Source organism: Castor canadensis, chromosome 5, assembly GCF_047511655.1.
Source record: "Castor canadensis chromosome 5, mCasCan1.hap1v2, whole genome shotgun sequence".
Classification (NCBI taxonomy): Eukaryota; Metazoa; Chordata; class Mammalia; order Rodentia; family Castoridae; genus Castor; species Castor canadensis.
In genome coordinates, this window is record NC_133390.1 from 69,364,877 (window position 1) to 69,381,001 (window position 16,125).

General features: G+C 35.2%; 1 protein-coding gene across 3 annotated transcripts in view; it reads right to left on the bottom strand.

Annotated features, from left to right (window-relative positions):
- Nucleotides 1-16,125, bottom strand: part of Iqcb1 (IQ motif containing B1) — a 48,639-nt gene that overhangs the window by 3,581 nt on the left and 28,933 nt on the right. For 2 of the 3 annotated variants that reach the window (XM_020185063.2, XM_074073259.1), the window contains exons 9-12: nt 15,772-15,881; nt 6,396-6,538; nt 4,471-4,619; nt 970-1,101 (exon numbers count right to left, since the gene is read on the bottom strand). In XM_020185063.2, coding sequence (XP_020040652.1) covers nt 970-1,101; nt 4,471-4,619; nt 6,396-6,538; nt 15,772-15,881 — 534 coding nt within the window. The remainder of the gene's footprint in view (nt 1-969; nt 1,102-4,470; nt 4,620-6,395; nt 6,539-15,771; nt 15,882-16,125) is intronic. The other variant, XM_074073260.1, reaches the window with a different exon arrangement.

The following is a 16,125-nucleotide window of genomic DNA, read 5'->3' on the forward strand; positions in this document are numbered from 1 at the left end:
AGATGCTCAAAATCACTAATCATTACAGAAATTCAAATCTTAATTACAATAAGATAACCATTCATACCTATTAGCTATAAGAAATCAGAAAACAAGTATTCTTAAGAATATGAAGATACTGAAACCTTTGCATATTATTTTTAATGAATAATGGTATACACATACAATGGAATATTATTCAAATTTTAAGTAGAAGGAAATTCTGACACAAGATACAAGAATGAACTCTGAAGATGTTACATGAAGTGAAATAAGCCTTGTGCAAAAGGACAAACACTGTATGATTCCAGTCACAGAAGGTACACAAGAGTAGTAAAATTTATAGATATAGAATGGTGGTTACCAGGAGCTGGGTGGAGGGGCATGGGGCACTCATTTTTAATTGATACAAAATTTCAGTTTTCCAATATGCAAATAACACCTGATTTGTAGTACTGTGTCATAGAAAGTCAAAGATACGGATTTTTCTGTTGGGAAAAAACATGTCAGCAATATTATAGTAATAAAAATTTAAAAATGCAGATTGTCAAATGCTTATCTTACTGCCTCATGGAGGTTCATAAACAGTTTAGGAAAGGTAAGTTCTCATATGTGTGTTTGAGTGTATATATGTAAGAATGAGTATTATTCATTGATTGACAGCTACATATACTCTTTTCAAAATAGCCAAAGTTCTTACTGTATTACTGTAAAAGAAGCAATGATCAAATCTTGTTGGTGTAGTATGGGAAATAACTGATTTGAAGCAAAGTCTCCTTCACCACCAACTATATCTCTATGGTCATGTAACTATAAAAGACATTGAATCCATTAACTCTATGGGAAAGCTACTGAATTACCATGTGCCGACAATAGGTGTGCATACACATATGAGACACTGCTTTGTTGGTGAATAACCATACAATGGCATAATATAAAATGGAACAATGTAACATAATAATATAACATAATGCAGAGAAGCCTACATACTGGATGTCTTTTGACATAGTCATCCACTTGTTGCTTCAATTCAACTCTGCGTGCGTCAGTGAATTCTTGGAGTCCATACCAAGAAGCAAATAGTTTCTTTGTCTTACGGCGCTTTGCTAGGAATTTGAGAACCTGGGGGCAGAAAAAGAAGGTTTGTGATTCTACTTCCCTGACTAGAGCTATTTTCTCTCTACAACATATGGTAGAGACACCATTGCGACAGTGGTTAATATTGAGAGGGGGATGAGATTGTGAAGGAGTGAGGAAGAACAGTGACTTTTTAACTATATAGAGATTCCTGGACTTATGAAGAGGCTGTGTACCAATAAGTTGTAAGTTGAAAATATTGTTAAGTCACAAATACATTGAATACACCTAAGGCTACCTAACATCATAGTATGGTTTCTACTAAATGCACTTCACTTTACATCATGGTGAGGTAAGGACCACCTGTATATTCTTCTGTAGTCCTTTAATTTTTTATAAGGATATATTTACATATTATTTCTGCAGTAAGCAATGAAAATTTTAAAAAAAGGAAATAAGCACTGAATTCTCATCTTAGTTCTAGTTTCTTATAAGTGACTATTCTGGGAAGGTCACTTGATTGTCATAGGACAGGTTCTATGTCTACAGGCAACAAGGAATCTAATTCTACATGGCCTACAGGACTTACAGAGACAGTGTGTAAGAAAAAGCTTGGAAAATGAGAAAATATTATAAAATTAAAAGGTATGAGGCTGCTGACAAAAAGATTTTCTGAATGTTCTTTTTCTTGACTCCTAGCAAAATAAAAAATCTTGGACTCCTAAGAAATCTTGTAACAGGCATGACTTGGGGCAAATTTGAAATTATTCTTTCCAATTTTTTCATTCTTGTCCCTTCTTTGTAGTTTTTATTTTCATCAAAGTTACATATTGACACTTATTAACACAGTGGTTGGCAAATCATAGTTCACAGACACAATCTAGCCTGATGCAAGTTTTTATATGGCTTGAGGGATAAAATGTATTTTGTTATGTTACATGATTAAAAAATGAAAAAGTGAATAATATCTTGTGATATAGAAAAGCATATGAAATCCAAAATTCAGCCAAATATGTTGGCACGTATCAGTAATCCCAGCTATGTGTGTGGGGGGGGGGAGATGGGAAGATCATGGTTTGATGCCAGCCTGGGCAAAAAAAGCTGGTAGACTCTATCTCCAAAAAAAAGGTGGGCACAGTGGTACATTCCTATAATTCCAGCCATGTGGGAAATGGAGGTAGGAGGATGTCAGTTCAAGGCTGGCCCAGGCAAAAAGCACCAGACCCTATCTGAAAAATAAAGCAAAAATTTGAAAAAGGCTGGGGACATGGCTCAAGTAGTAAAAGCAATTATCTAGCAAGAACAAGGCCCTGAGTTTAAACTCCAATATTCCTCCCCCTTCCAATAGACAATTCAATGTCTTCAAATAATTTTGTTGGAATACAGGCTGATTTGTTTAATATTATCTACTGCTATGTAGAAACCATGGCTATGACATGGCCTGCAAAGCCTAAATATTTTTATATCTGTTTCCAGAAAAAGTTTACTGGTGCAATTCTATTATTTAAAGTACACATTTTGCAAGAATTATTAACAAAACAACTAATTCTCTGCTTACTCACCCCTGTTCCCAATTTCAAAGGCAACAACTATAACTCAAGTTTTACTTTTGATAGTTACTTCCATATACTTTCATATGATATTTTTCAGACATTAGTATTGTCTATTAATTTTTTGGAATGGAAGGATTTAGCTTATATTCCACATACCTTCTATATCCCCACAAAATCTGATGGATATTTTACATTTAGAGCACATTTTAATTTGGACTAGCTATATATCAAGTACTTCCCAGCTAAATGGTTACTGTACTGGACAATCAAATTCTCTAGTGTGTCCTGGAAAACAATGTTGTAAAAATATTGCAAAATGTGTCCTTTACCAATCATTGCTCTGATTTTCTCTACTTTTCTTCCCTCTGTATTTTCACCCTTTTCTTTCTTTGAAAATCATTTATTTCTATTTCCATTTTGCTAGCTTTGCTTTGACTTCACAGTTATGTTAGTAGTGAGATGCGAACATTATAAATATGACCTTCACCCATCCTTTTTTGTTCTTATTTCAACAGAGCCTCGTACCCCTTTTTTAGAATGAGCAGACATGAGTCAAACGTGTGCAATCTTTTTTCCTCAAGTTGCCAGTGGAAAGCATGAAAACCAAAACAAGTTTGTCTTCATAGCCTTCAGATGCTCTCCTATGATGACCACTTTTTCTCTAGAGATTGGTTTAGAAATTGGGTATCTCAGAGTGCTCCTTTACAAAGTACTGGGCTCATCAAAATCAGGCAAGTTATTAAGTCAACTGCATAAAAGGCCAGCTAATTCTCTGGCAGAGAAGACTTTAAAAAGAAGGCAGACACGAGGTTAAAGTATTATTAAAAAAAAAAAAAAAAGCCAAAGCGCCCTCTAAAAGAAGTGTCTCCAACCTTTATCAATGGGGTAACCCTTATGTGGCCTTGTTTAGCAGAGGGTAAATATCAGGAGTGTGCATGTATACAGTCTGGCAATAGTCTTATACCTGGGATCCTCAGAAGAGCCTGAAGAAAGAGGAAGAGGTAGATATCTCTTTCTACTTCTCTAGTATTTATTCTACTGTGTTTTTGGATAGTTTTAAAATCTTGTTCATAAGTGCTAATCCATAAAGAATGTTCTAAACTTACCATGGTGAAAAACTGAAAACTGACCTACAAGTACAGTAAAGGATAAGACCTGAAATCCTAATATGAAGCCTAAGAGAATAAGATGTTAGGAAAAATAGTCAATGAGAAAAACAGCCCTGTGCTATGCTTCTTCAAGGCAAGAAAGGATTCTCTGCTCTACATAATTCCCAGGAAAATTATCACTTAAGAACACCATTCTACAATTCAAGAGTTATAATGACCTAATTATACCTAATGCTTCATTTGTACACTGAAAAGAATCAAATATGACATGAATTTACAGAACACATTTCCATTAACTAGGTCATCTTATCCACATAACAACCCAGTGAAAAAGGTAGAGCAAACATCCCATTCATACATCATGCATATGTTGAGATCTGTCAACTCACAGCCAAAAGAAGAAAGAAAAAAGTAATAACAACATTACAGTATGGTAAATGATGTACAAGATTCTTAGTACTAAGGACTAAGTGTCTAACTCAGCTTGGCCAGAGGCAAGGAGGTTCTTTTTTTAATTAATTTTTTTGTTTGTGTACTGATGATCAAACCCAGGATCTTGCACGTGGTAGGCAAGTGCTCTACCACTGAGCTATGCCTGCAGCCAGAGGTTCTTACTTTTATAAAGGTAAAAACCAAGCTCAGAAAAGCTAAGTGATTTGACCAAGGCTTTACACTAAGTAAAAATCAAAGTCAAATTTGAACATGTGTTTTTGCCTCTTTATCTAGAATTGTTTTTACTACAACAGACTCACTGCTCTTTGAAGTGTGACAGCTGCTTTATACTCCGTGAGACATGGCCTCTGTTGGTGAAAATTCTTCCTTTCCCTGTACCCTCTCCAATGTTTCTGGATAATCAGTGCTGACTTCTCTTCCATTTCTCTATTGTACTTCTCCACTTGACCTGAAAAGATGACAGACATTATTAAACCATACTCATGCTATGTTTTCTCAAGTTCTGGAGTCAGGACAATGGTAGTAATAACAATTCTGCAGTCCTTTTATTTTTAAAAGGACTAAGTTTCTAAGCTAGAAACTAAAATTTTCCCAGATTGTACAGCTTTTTTTTTTTTTTCTTTTTGGCAGTACTGGGGTTTGAACTCCAGCAAGTGCTCTACCAGTCCTTGGTTTAGTTTGTCCTTCAGATAGGGTCTCACACTTTGCCAAAGCCAGTCTTGGACCCTATACTCCTATTTCTGCCTCCTGAATTGATGAGATTATGGATGTGCACAACCAGCTTGAGATAGAGTCTCACTAACTTTTTGCCTGGCTGGCCATGAACTATCATTTTCCTATCTCTGTCTCCAAAGTAGCTGGGACCTATAGGCATAAGCTATAACACCTGGCCTTCTATGTAGCTTCTTTAGAAAAAGTACTTATATTTTTGTGCCAGGGTAATGAGAAAAGGATGAAAATTCAATAGTAAGAGCATTATCAAAAAACAATCATGACTACATAGTTAAGAAATCATTTGTACTACCAGAGGGAAAGAGTTTATGTGTTATCTACTGTGTGCTTCCAAATTTCTCTCCATTTGATTACACAGATGACTTTCTTTTTCCTTTCTGGGAGTTGGTCAGCATATTAGCAGGGTTCACAGCTAAATGATAAAGTAGTAGAAGACAGTGGTAATAAAAAGAAGGGATCTCTCACCAGTGGTAATTAAAGAAGGGTATGTTTGAGAAAGAGTATAAAAACTGATAGGATTTAATGAATGACTAGATGTGGAAGTGACAAAGGGAAAAGAACTCTAGTATGTCAGAAGGGAAACTGATTGTTTGTTGGTGCCATTACCTGAAATGGGGAATTAAAGAGGAAATCTGAGAAGCAAGATCATGACTTCAGTTTTTGGGATACTTGTGGATACCCAAGAAAAGCATTTCACCAGTTAGCTGACTGTACAGCACATTGTCTCAAATAATAGACATTAGATAGAAATGGATACCTAAGTTTAAATAAAGTATAATAAAAAATTCACGCCTTCAAGTGCATTGGCCACATTTCAAATACTCAATAGCCACCTCTAGCCATTGCTACTGTATTGGATAGTGAGGACACAGAACATTTTGTTTGTGTAAGTAGAAAGTTATATTGGGAAAGAAGGTTAGGATAGAGGTCAGATATGACAGCACTAAGCACTCAGTTGACAGTTGAAGCTAAATATTGACAGGATACACCAGGTAGAGCATTATGAGGAAAACTGGGTGAGGATAGAACTCTGAAAAATATCTGTATTTGGGAGAAAGGAAGAAAAATACGGGAACTTCCCAGATCACATTTTATTATTAATTCAGTTTAGTCTGTTGCAGGCAGCAAGAACATGTCGCAAGGTTGTACGAGGGAATGAATTAAGTTCTGATGGTAGAATGTAGCAATAGTCTATTTCCTTTCAAAGAGTTTCTTCTTTATGTCTCTGACAGTTTTTTTTAAGTATCAGTTTTTATGTTGAACTTATCTGAGAAAAACTAATGGGAAAATTGCACATCATTAATAAGAGGTCTGAACTAGAAAAAAAATTGCAACTTTTTTGACTCGAGGTTTACTATGGTTTATCTGAAAAAAAGAGAAAACAAGGCAAATATTTAAATATATGAAAAAGAAATCATCAGGTAGCTAGGAAACTTGGTTTATTTACTAACAGATACTCTAAGCATCTTGCAAAGTTTATATGGCCACTCACCTGGGTGAACTACTTCAAGCATACTCAGTTGTAATTCTCGGGAAATTCTCATGGCTTTCTGTCTTTGAAGCTGCAATCTCAATTTGAGGTCCTCTTCTTCCTTCTGCCTATTTAGCTTTAGCAATGTCTTTGTTCGTTTAGCTCTGTAATGGAAATAATTAAGTACCTTAACACAATTTTATAAATCATATGTTCAAGAAATGCATGAAATGCTTCATCTTGTAAGTAATCAAATAAATGCAGACAAAAAAGTTTTTAAAGATAATTCCTAGTGTTAGGGTATGATTATATATTGCCATGTGTTTCTGGAGCAATATTTGGATACATGCACCAAAAGTCTGGAGAAATATCTGAAATATATATCAAGAGCCTTAAAAATGCTGACCAATTAATTCTGTTTCTAGTAATTTGCTTATGGAAATAATTAAATATTTAAACATTATGTTCAAGAATTTTCTCAACATAGTACTAAAAGAGTAAAAAGTTGAAAACAAATTATGTCTCATTATAGGGGGATGATAAATACTGGTTCATTCATCTGATGGTATCCTATGAACTATGAAAAAACATTTTCAGAGAATATTTAGTGACATGCAATGTCAGATAAAAATAAAATCTAGATATAGAAGAACAAGATCCAAATTGTATTTAAAAATTTACATTAGCCAGGCATGGTGGTACATAGTTGTAATTCCAGCTTTTGAGGCGTAAGACCAACCTCAAATATATAGGGAAATCCAGTCTCAAAAAACAGAACAAATAAACCAGTTGTATTCACTTACATAGGAAAATAAATGAATTAAAAGCATTAGCAATTTTCACTGCATGGTGCAATTATAGCTGATTTTTATTTTCTTATTACATTTACCTATTTTTTAAATTATCGACTAAGAAACACTATTTTATAACTGATTATAAAAATCTTCATGTGGCTTCAAACGTTTTATTTATTTCTTTATAATCTGCTTTTATTTATCAAATTTCTCCTTAGCTATTCCAACCCAATTTTTGTTGCTTCTTATATCACTATGTAAGGAGACCACAAGTATTAGTCTATAGCAAATATACTCAAAATGCTTTCAAATATACCACAGAAAAAGAAAAACAAGAGAATATGAAGAAAAGAGACAGCAGGTATTCTGTTTTATAGCATGAATTTGCATATCTTCCTTAAGAGTATGTGTTTTTCTTCCCAGCACAAAAAAACCAAAACAAAATCAAAGTAATTTTAGTGGTATGTTATGGTCCACACTTGTAATTCCAGGAGGTGGAAACAGGAAAATCAGGAGCTCAAGGCCAACATGGGCTACATAGTGAAACCCTGTCTCCAAAAACACCAAAACTACAACAAACAACCCATTTCCCCCAAACAAAACAAAACAAAGAAAAAAAAAGAATACATTATTTAGATCCTTTTCATAGAATTAAACTGACAACAATTGTGGTACCTTGGCTTTGTGGTATTAACAGCAGACTTGTACCCATGTATGAAAATGGAAAAATGACATATGTTGAAACTATTCCAGGAATTGGTAGGATAAAGGAGAATGATGGGCCCCAAAAAGAAAAGTCCAGGACCTGATGGATTCTCTGCTGAATTCTATCAGACCTCTAAAGAAGAACTGATACCAACCCTCCTTAAACTGTTCCATGAAATAGAAAGGGAAGGAAAACTGCCAAACACATTTTATGAAGCCAGTATTACACTTATCCCAAAACCAGGCAAAGACACCTCCAAAAAGGAGAACTATAGGCCAATCTCCTTAATGAACATTGATGCAAAAATCCTCAACAAAATAATGGCAAACCGAATTCAACAACACATCAAAAAGATTATTCACCATGATCAAGTAGGCTTTATCCCAGGAATGCAGGGGTGGTTCAACATACGAAAATCAATAAACGTAATAAACCACATTAACAGAAGCAAAGACAAAAACCACTTGATCATCTCAGTAGATGCAGAAAAAGCCTTTGATAAGATCCAACACCATTTCGTGATAAAAGCTCTAAGAAAACAAGGACTAGAAGGAAAGTACCTCAATATTATAAAAGCTGTATATGACAAACCTACAGCCAGCATTATACTTAATGGAGAAAAACTGAAACCATTCCCTCTGAAATCAGGAACTAGACAAGGATGTCCACTATCTCCACTCCTATTCAACATAGTACTGGAATTCCTAGCCAGAGCAATTAGGCAAGAAGAAGGAATAAAAGGAATACAAATAGGTAAAGAAACTGTCAAAATACCCTATTTGCAGATGACATGATCCTATACCTTAAAGACCCAAAAAACTCTACTCAGAAGCTTCTAGACATCATCAATAGCTACAGCAAGGTAGCAGGATATAAAATCAACATAGAAAAATCATTAGAATTTCTATACACTAACAATGAGCAAACTGAAAAAGAATGTATGAAAACAATTCCATTTACAATAGCCTCAAAAAAAATCAAATACCTAGGTGTAAACCTAACAAAAGATGTGAATGACCTCTACAAGGAAAACTATACACTTCTGAAGAAAGAGATTGAGGAAGACTATAGAAAATAGAGAGATCTCCCATGCTCATGGATTGGTAGAATCAACATAGTAAAAATGTCTATACTCCCAAAAGTTATCTACATGTTTAATGCAATTCCCATCAAAATTCCAGTGACATTCATTAAAGAGATTGAAAAATCTACTGTTAAATTTAAATGGAAACACAGGAGGCCACGAATAGCCAAGGCAATACTCAGTCAAAAGAACAATGCTGGAGGTATCACGATACCTGACTTCAAACTATATTACAAAGCAGTAACGATAAAAACAGCATGGTACTGGCACAAAAACAGACATGAAGACCAGTGGAACAGAATAGAGGACCCAGATATGAAGCCACACAACTATAACCAACTTGTCTTTGACACTGGCATTAAAAATATACGATGGAGAAATAGCCTCTTCAACAAAAACTGCTGGGAAAACTGGTTAGCAGTCTGCAAAAAACTGAAACTAGATCCATGTATATCACCCTATACCAAGATTAACTCAAAATGGATCAAGGATCTTAATATCAGACCACAAACACTAAAGTTGATACAGGAAAGAGTAGGAAATACTCTGGAGTTAGTAGGTATAGGCAAGAACTTTCTCAACGAAACCCCAGCAGCACAGCAACTAGGAGATAACATAGATAAATGGGACCTCATAAAACTAAAAAGCTTCTGTTTATCAAAAGAAATAGTCTCTAAACTGAAGAGAACACCCACAGAGTGGGAGAAAATATTTGCCAGCTACACATCAGACAAAGGACTGATAACCAGAATATATAGGGAACTTAAAAAACTAAATTCTCCCAAAACTAATGAACCAATAAAGAAATGGGCAAGTGAACTAAACAGAACTTTCTCAAAAGAAGAAATTCAAATGGCAAAAAAACACATGAAAAAATGCTCACCATCCCTAGCAATAAAGGAAATGCAAATTAAAACCACACTAAGATTCCACCTCACCCCTGTTAGAATAGCCATCATTAGCAACACCACCACCAACAGGTGCTGGCGAGGATGTGGGGAAAAAGGAACCCTCTTACACTGTTGGTGGGAATGTAGACTAGTACAACCACTCTGGAAAAAAATTTGGAGGCTACTTAAAAAGCTAAACATTGATCTACCATTTGATACAGCAATACCACTCTTGGGGATACACCCAAAAGACTGTGACATAGGTTACTCCAGAGGCACCTGCACACCCATGTTTATTGCGGCACTATTCACAATAGCCAAGTTATAGAAACAGCCAAGATGCCCCACCACTGATGAATGGATTAAGAAAAATGTGGTATCTATACACAATGGAATTTTATGCAGCCATGAAGAAGAACGAAATGTTATCATTAGCTGGTAAATGGATGGAATTGGAGAACATCATTCTGAGTGAGGTTAGCCTGGCCCAAAAGACCAAAAATCATATGTTCTCCCTCATATGCGGACATTAGATCAAGGGCAAACACAACAAGGGGATTGGACTTTGAGCACATGATAAAAGCGAGAGCACACAAAGGAGGGGTGAGGACAGGTAAGACACCTAAAAAATTAGCTAGCATTTGTTACCCTTAACGCAGAGAAACTAAAGCAGATACCTTAAAAGCAACTGAGGCCAATAGGAGAAGTGGACCAGGAACTAGAGAAAAGGTTAGATCAAAAAGAATTAACCTAGAAGGTAACACACACGCACAGGAAATTAATGTGAATCAATGCCCTGTTTGGCTATCCTTATCTCAACCAGCAAAAACCCTTGTTCCTTCCTATTATTGCTTATACTCTCTCTTCAACAAAATTAGAAATAAAGGCAAAATAGTTTCTGCTGGGTATGGAGGGGGTCGGGGGGAGAGGAGGGGCGGAGTGGATGGTAAGGGAGGGCATGGGGGCAGGGGGGGAAATGACCCAAGCCTTGTATGCACATATGAATAATAAAACAATAAAAAAAAAGGAGAATGATGGGATAAATTCAACTATGACATATTGTAAGGACTTTTGCAAATGTCATAATGTACTCCCAGGACAACAATAATATAATTAAAAAAAAGGAAGAAAAAGAAACTAGTGAATGTATTGGCATATATTGAAAAAAAAAAATCAACCAGACTTTATAATAGTGTAGTTAGGGTTTTCTTTTTTTAATGCAAAACAAGCAAAATCATTTTAATGACAATTACAACTTTCATTCTCTTTTGAAGTAGAGAAGGAAAACTCACAGAATTATTTTGATAAAATTTTGTGTGTGTGGTTGTTTTCTTACAATTTCTTAAGTTCTATTAGCTATAATTTAAGTTTTCTATGGATTTTCACTTAGACCAGAGTTAAGGGTTTATTTGTTTTGAAACTTTTATTCCTCTATCAAAGAGAAAAGACCTCAAGTGGTTGTGTGTGTGTGTGTGTGTGTGTGTGTGTGTGTGTGTGCGCGCCTGCCTGCCTGCCTGCCTGCCTGCCATAAAGAGAAGAGATTCTAGAGATAACATAGGGCTAGGTGAAGAGTTTCTAAATATCTCTTGGTCTTTCAGAAAGCCAGAGATAAAGGTTAAGGGCTGCTCCCTTCCCAAAGAATAGCTGATGAAATCTGCCTCTCCTAAAGAACTCCCCACCTAAAATTTCTGGATTATAGATGATGTTTGTGTTTTATACCCATTTATGGAAGATAAAAGAGAGCAGGCCCTAATCAGAAAGTCCTTTCAAATTTATTAAAACAAACAGACCCCTGTTTCTAACTGTTAATTGGTTATAAATTATAATATCTAATATTATATTATCAATATTTTAAATATACTACTAGTGTAAAAATCATTGCAATCATTAAAACTGCATTACATTTAATCTGTCAGAAAATTGAGTCTGAGAAATAACTTAGTCATGCAAGGTATGAAATATGGCAAAAATGAAAAGGCAATAGAACATGAAAACAGAAGTAAAATATAAACCAGAAAGACTAGGAAAGAGAGGTTCAGTGATTGCCATGCCAACTATAAGTTGTAAATATGTGTGTTTCTTGGATTCGTATGCTTTAATTTCATGTTTGACACCATTTACTAGGAATTGATATGATTTTGAATGTTATTTCACCCACTTAGTTACATTTTAGTTACTTTCTGAAGTTTCTATAATCAGTCAAAAATTGAAAAGATTATTCATCCAGCTGATTTCTTTGCAAGAACTGGTATGCATCTGACCATATGGCAGGTGTACTGCACTTCTGAAAAAGGAAGTGATCACAGATGAACTCAATAAACACTCATCTGAATGATGGCTGCTGGCTCAGTGCTGTGCCTCAGGCAGACAGAAAAAATATGCCATTCAGCTCTTAAAAGTCTTATTAGTTTCAAGGAAAAATAAAACAAATGTAATTAAGAACTTAAATATCACTACCACAGTAAAAGTAGGTAAATCATGAGGTTTTCCCAAGATAAATGGAGCAGTGGCTAATTGTTTCAGAAAACCTTGCTGAGAAAAAGAATGCTTAATAGAAAATAAAATTTCTGATCGTGAGAAATTATTTTTTTAAAAAAAGAACTTCCTTTGAAAGTACTTTTAGCAAGGGCATGTCACTTCAAGAGAATCTAGACCAATATAAACGGTGGGCAGCCCCTCTCTTCAAAAAAAAAACATGTGAGGGGGAAATTATTGAGATTATTACTTGACCACAAAGAGGCAGAAAGCCCAGATACAAAGGAAGTAGATGACATTTGCATAAACTGTAACAACTAATAAAAGAGTAAAGCTGCTAAAGCCTGGAGTGAGTTTAAAATAAAGAGTTAAATAGAACTCAAGAGTTAAAATTGTACTTCAGCATATTGTAGAAGCTTAAATTAAAGATAGTTGACAGAAACAAATACATAATGTAAGATATATCATTGTGGCATTACAACTTATCTTTTTAAATGGAAATATGACTAGTCTGGTTTTGTTACATAAAGAAAGCATGGAATTTCTACTTTAAAGTAGAATATTAATTAGATTCCACAGATTACTTCTAAAGAGAGAAAATTTGTAATCCCAGGATACTTTTTGGGTTTTTTTGGTGGTACTGGAGTTTGAACTCAGGGCCTCATGCTTGTTAGGTAAGTACTCTATTATTTCCACTCTGTCAGCACTTTTTTGTGTCAGGTATTTTTGAGATAAGGTCTCTCAAACTATTTGCCCAGGCTGGCTTCAAGCCATGATCCTCTTGATCTCTGCCTCCTGAGTAGCTAGATTACAGGCATGAGCCACTGGAGCCCAGCCCAGTCCTTAAATAAAGATTTTAATGTTGAAAGAGAAAGTAAACAGGCAACTATTATAGGAACAAACATTAAGGTTCTGAATCTGTGTGTAGGGATACATTAAATATAAGACAATAGATAGCTGAGGACAACATGTAGAATCCCTAAGTAATATCTACACTATTTGAGTTCACCACAAAAAGCAATACCAAGAACAACTCTTTTGAATAGAAGAATATACACTGTGGTTCTCAAAGTATTCCATATTTCTCAAATTTATCTGACCACAGAAATGCTATTTTAGGTTTTTTTTTCCTGGTACAGGGGTTGAACTCAGAGCCTTGTACTTGCTGGGCAGGCACTCTACACTTGGGCCATGCCCCTAAGCCCTTTGTTTTATTTTTCAAGTAGGGTCTTACATTTATGCCTGGGCTGGCCTGGTCCAAGATCCTCCTATTTACTCTTCCTAAACACCTGGGATGACAGGTATGCTCTATAATGCCCAGTTTTTATTGGTTGAGATGGGGTCTTGCAAACTTTTTTTGCCCAGGCTTGCCTTGACCCGTGATCTCCCAATCTGTCTCCTGAGTGGCTATGGCGCTGATCCCCAGAAATGCTTTAAAATTTGTTCTTAAGGAAACAGCTTGTAGGATAGGAGACAAATTTTAAATAATGCTAAATGGATAATACTTGCTTCTCATAAGTATTTATTTCATGCATCTGTTTGTCAATATTTGTAAATATTTAAGGGCAGAAAATGTGTCATATGCATTTTTTCTTCCTACTATTTTCTAAGTGCCAGATAATATGCTAAAAACTATATTATTTCAAATATTATATTATCTTAATCGTGGGAGGTACATTTTATATTTCCCCCATTTTATACAGAAGAAACTTGAGGCTATGAGAGCTTGAGCAACTTGTCCCAGGTCACTCAGCCAATAAGATGCTGAATTGGAATACAAACTCAAGTCTGCTCAAATCTGTGTGCATGTGTGTGTCTATGTGTATAATCCTGAGATACATACATACATATAAAAGTAAACATATATACAGTAAGCCTGCCTTATTTGTGGATACACACTGCTTTGGCTAAGTATGGTCAAAAAATAATCAAAAGAAATTTCAATAACAAAAACTTAAAAATATCCCCCCCCAAACACACTATATAGTTCAGTTGATGCAGAGAAATTCTCAATCAGTCCCATGTATCATCTGTTGTATTTAAATACTTGTGTGATCTACTGTGCATTTTCCTGCCCTCAATTTTGTGAAAATATGCCTTTCAAAAAGCAAACAGTGCTCCAAAAGTAAGGTAAAAGCTAATGTGCTTAATTTATGTGATCAAGTAAAAATTTAGTGTTGAAAAATGGTATGTCTTTAGGTGAAGTTGGGTGACATTATGGGAAAAATTAATCAAGCACTCTCAATATAGTACTAAACTCTATGCATCCAGAGCATTTGTATGTTTTCTTCAAGGGTGATTTCATATCCCCCTTGAAAGGGTGGAATCATATCTGTAGATACCAAAGTCCTGCTGTATCTCCATCCCCTGTCATATACTAAGCACTTGATGCATGATTAAAAATGCTTTATTTGCTACCAACAATATTCATGTCCAATAATAATTAAAATCTGTCTTGAAGTTTTTCCTGAAGAAGACTTTCATCAATAACTAGGACATTCACAAAGTGCCATAGCCAAAGTAACTCTGTGACAATATAGTATTTTGAACCCCAGAGCTATTTTTAAATGTTTTTATAACTGAGAAATGCAACTGCAGTTATTAAGAGAATAGTTTCAGTTTTATTAAACAAGCTAACTTCTGTAATATGCCAGTTTCGTTTTAGTAAACAAAAATTTGGCTTAAAGGTGAATACATGGTAAATCATCTCTGAGATGACTCTATCATAAATGGTAATTTTTTTTTTGGTGGGGCAGAGATTTGAAGTCAGGGCTTTGCACTTGCAAAGCAGGCATTCTACTGCTTGAGGCACGCCTCCAGTCCATTCTGCTCTGATTATTTTGGAAATGGGGTCTCACAAACCATACCTCCAGTTCATTTTGCTCTGATTATTTTGGAGATGAGGGGGTCTCACGAACTATTTGCTTGGACTGGCCTTGAAGGTCAATCCTCCTGATGTCAGTCTCCAAGTAGCTAGGATTATAGGAGTGGACCACCAGTGCCCAGCATAAATAGTAAATCTTTATTCCTGTTGTTGTTCTCTCTATAACCTCTAATAATCTGGATGAGTTAGTCCTATCAGAAAGTGGGCCATACCTTAAGTATTTCACATTTGCACTACTTGAAATAGAGATAAATAACACTACATTATATCTCAAGGACCATATGTATTCAGGTTGTAACATATTTAAGCTTTGTATAATAACCACACATATTTTTATCATAATTAAAATGAACACTTGTCAGAACTGTTGATTTTCCTGTTTCATATTATGCCTTTTGCTTTCAAAGTACTGGAGTGCTGGTAGTCAGTAATATATGGAATAGAATGAAAACAAGAAAGGAAATTGAAAAGAAGAAAACCCAAAGCAACAAAAAAGTTGTTTCCATTCAACTGTACTCTAGTAAGGCTCTCAGATCATCAATTTTTATCACCAAAATGTTTTACCTGAAACTCCTCTGCAAAGCAATCACAGCAGATGGAAGCTTCTTTAATCTCTTTCTAGTCTGGTAGCCCTTCCAATAAGCTTGAATCAAGCAAGCTGACTGATGAAGTTTCTGAAATTATATATCAGAAATAATTTAGAGACAGCTCTTGAAGTCTTTTAAAAAAGATTACCTCTTGTGTGAAGCCGTAAGTTCAAACCCCACTACCACCAAAATAAACAAACAAACAAATAAATAAAAAGTTTACCTCTTAAAATATCAAGTAGGGCAAGTATGAATTCCCATCTCTAATAAGATGGATAGGAGGCAACATTAAGTTCATAGGGAAGAACTAAGAATACTACCTCACACAGGT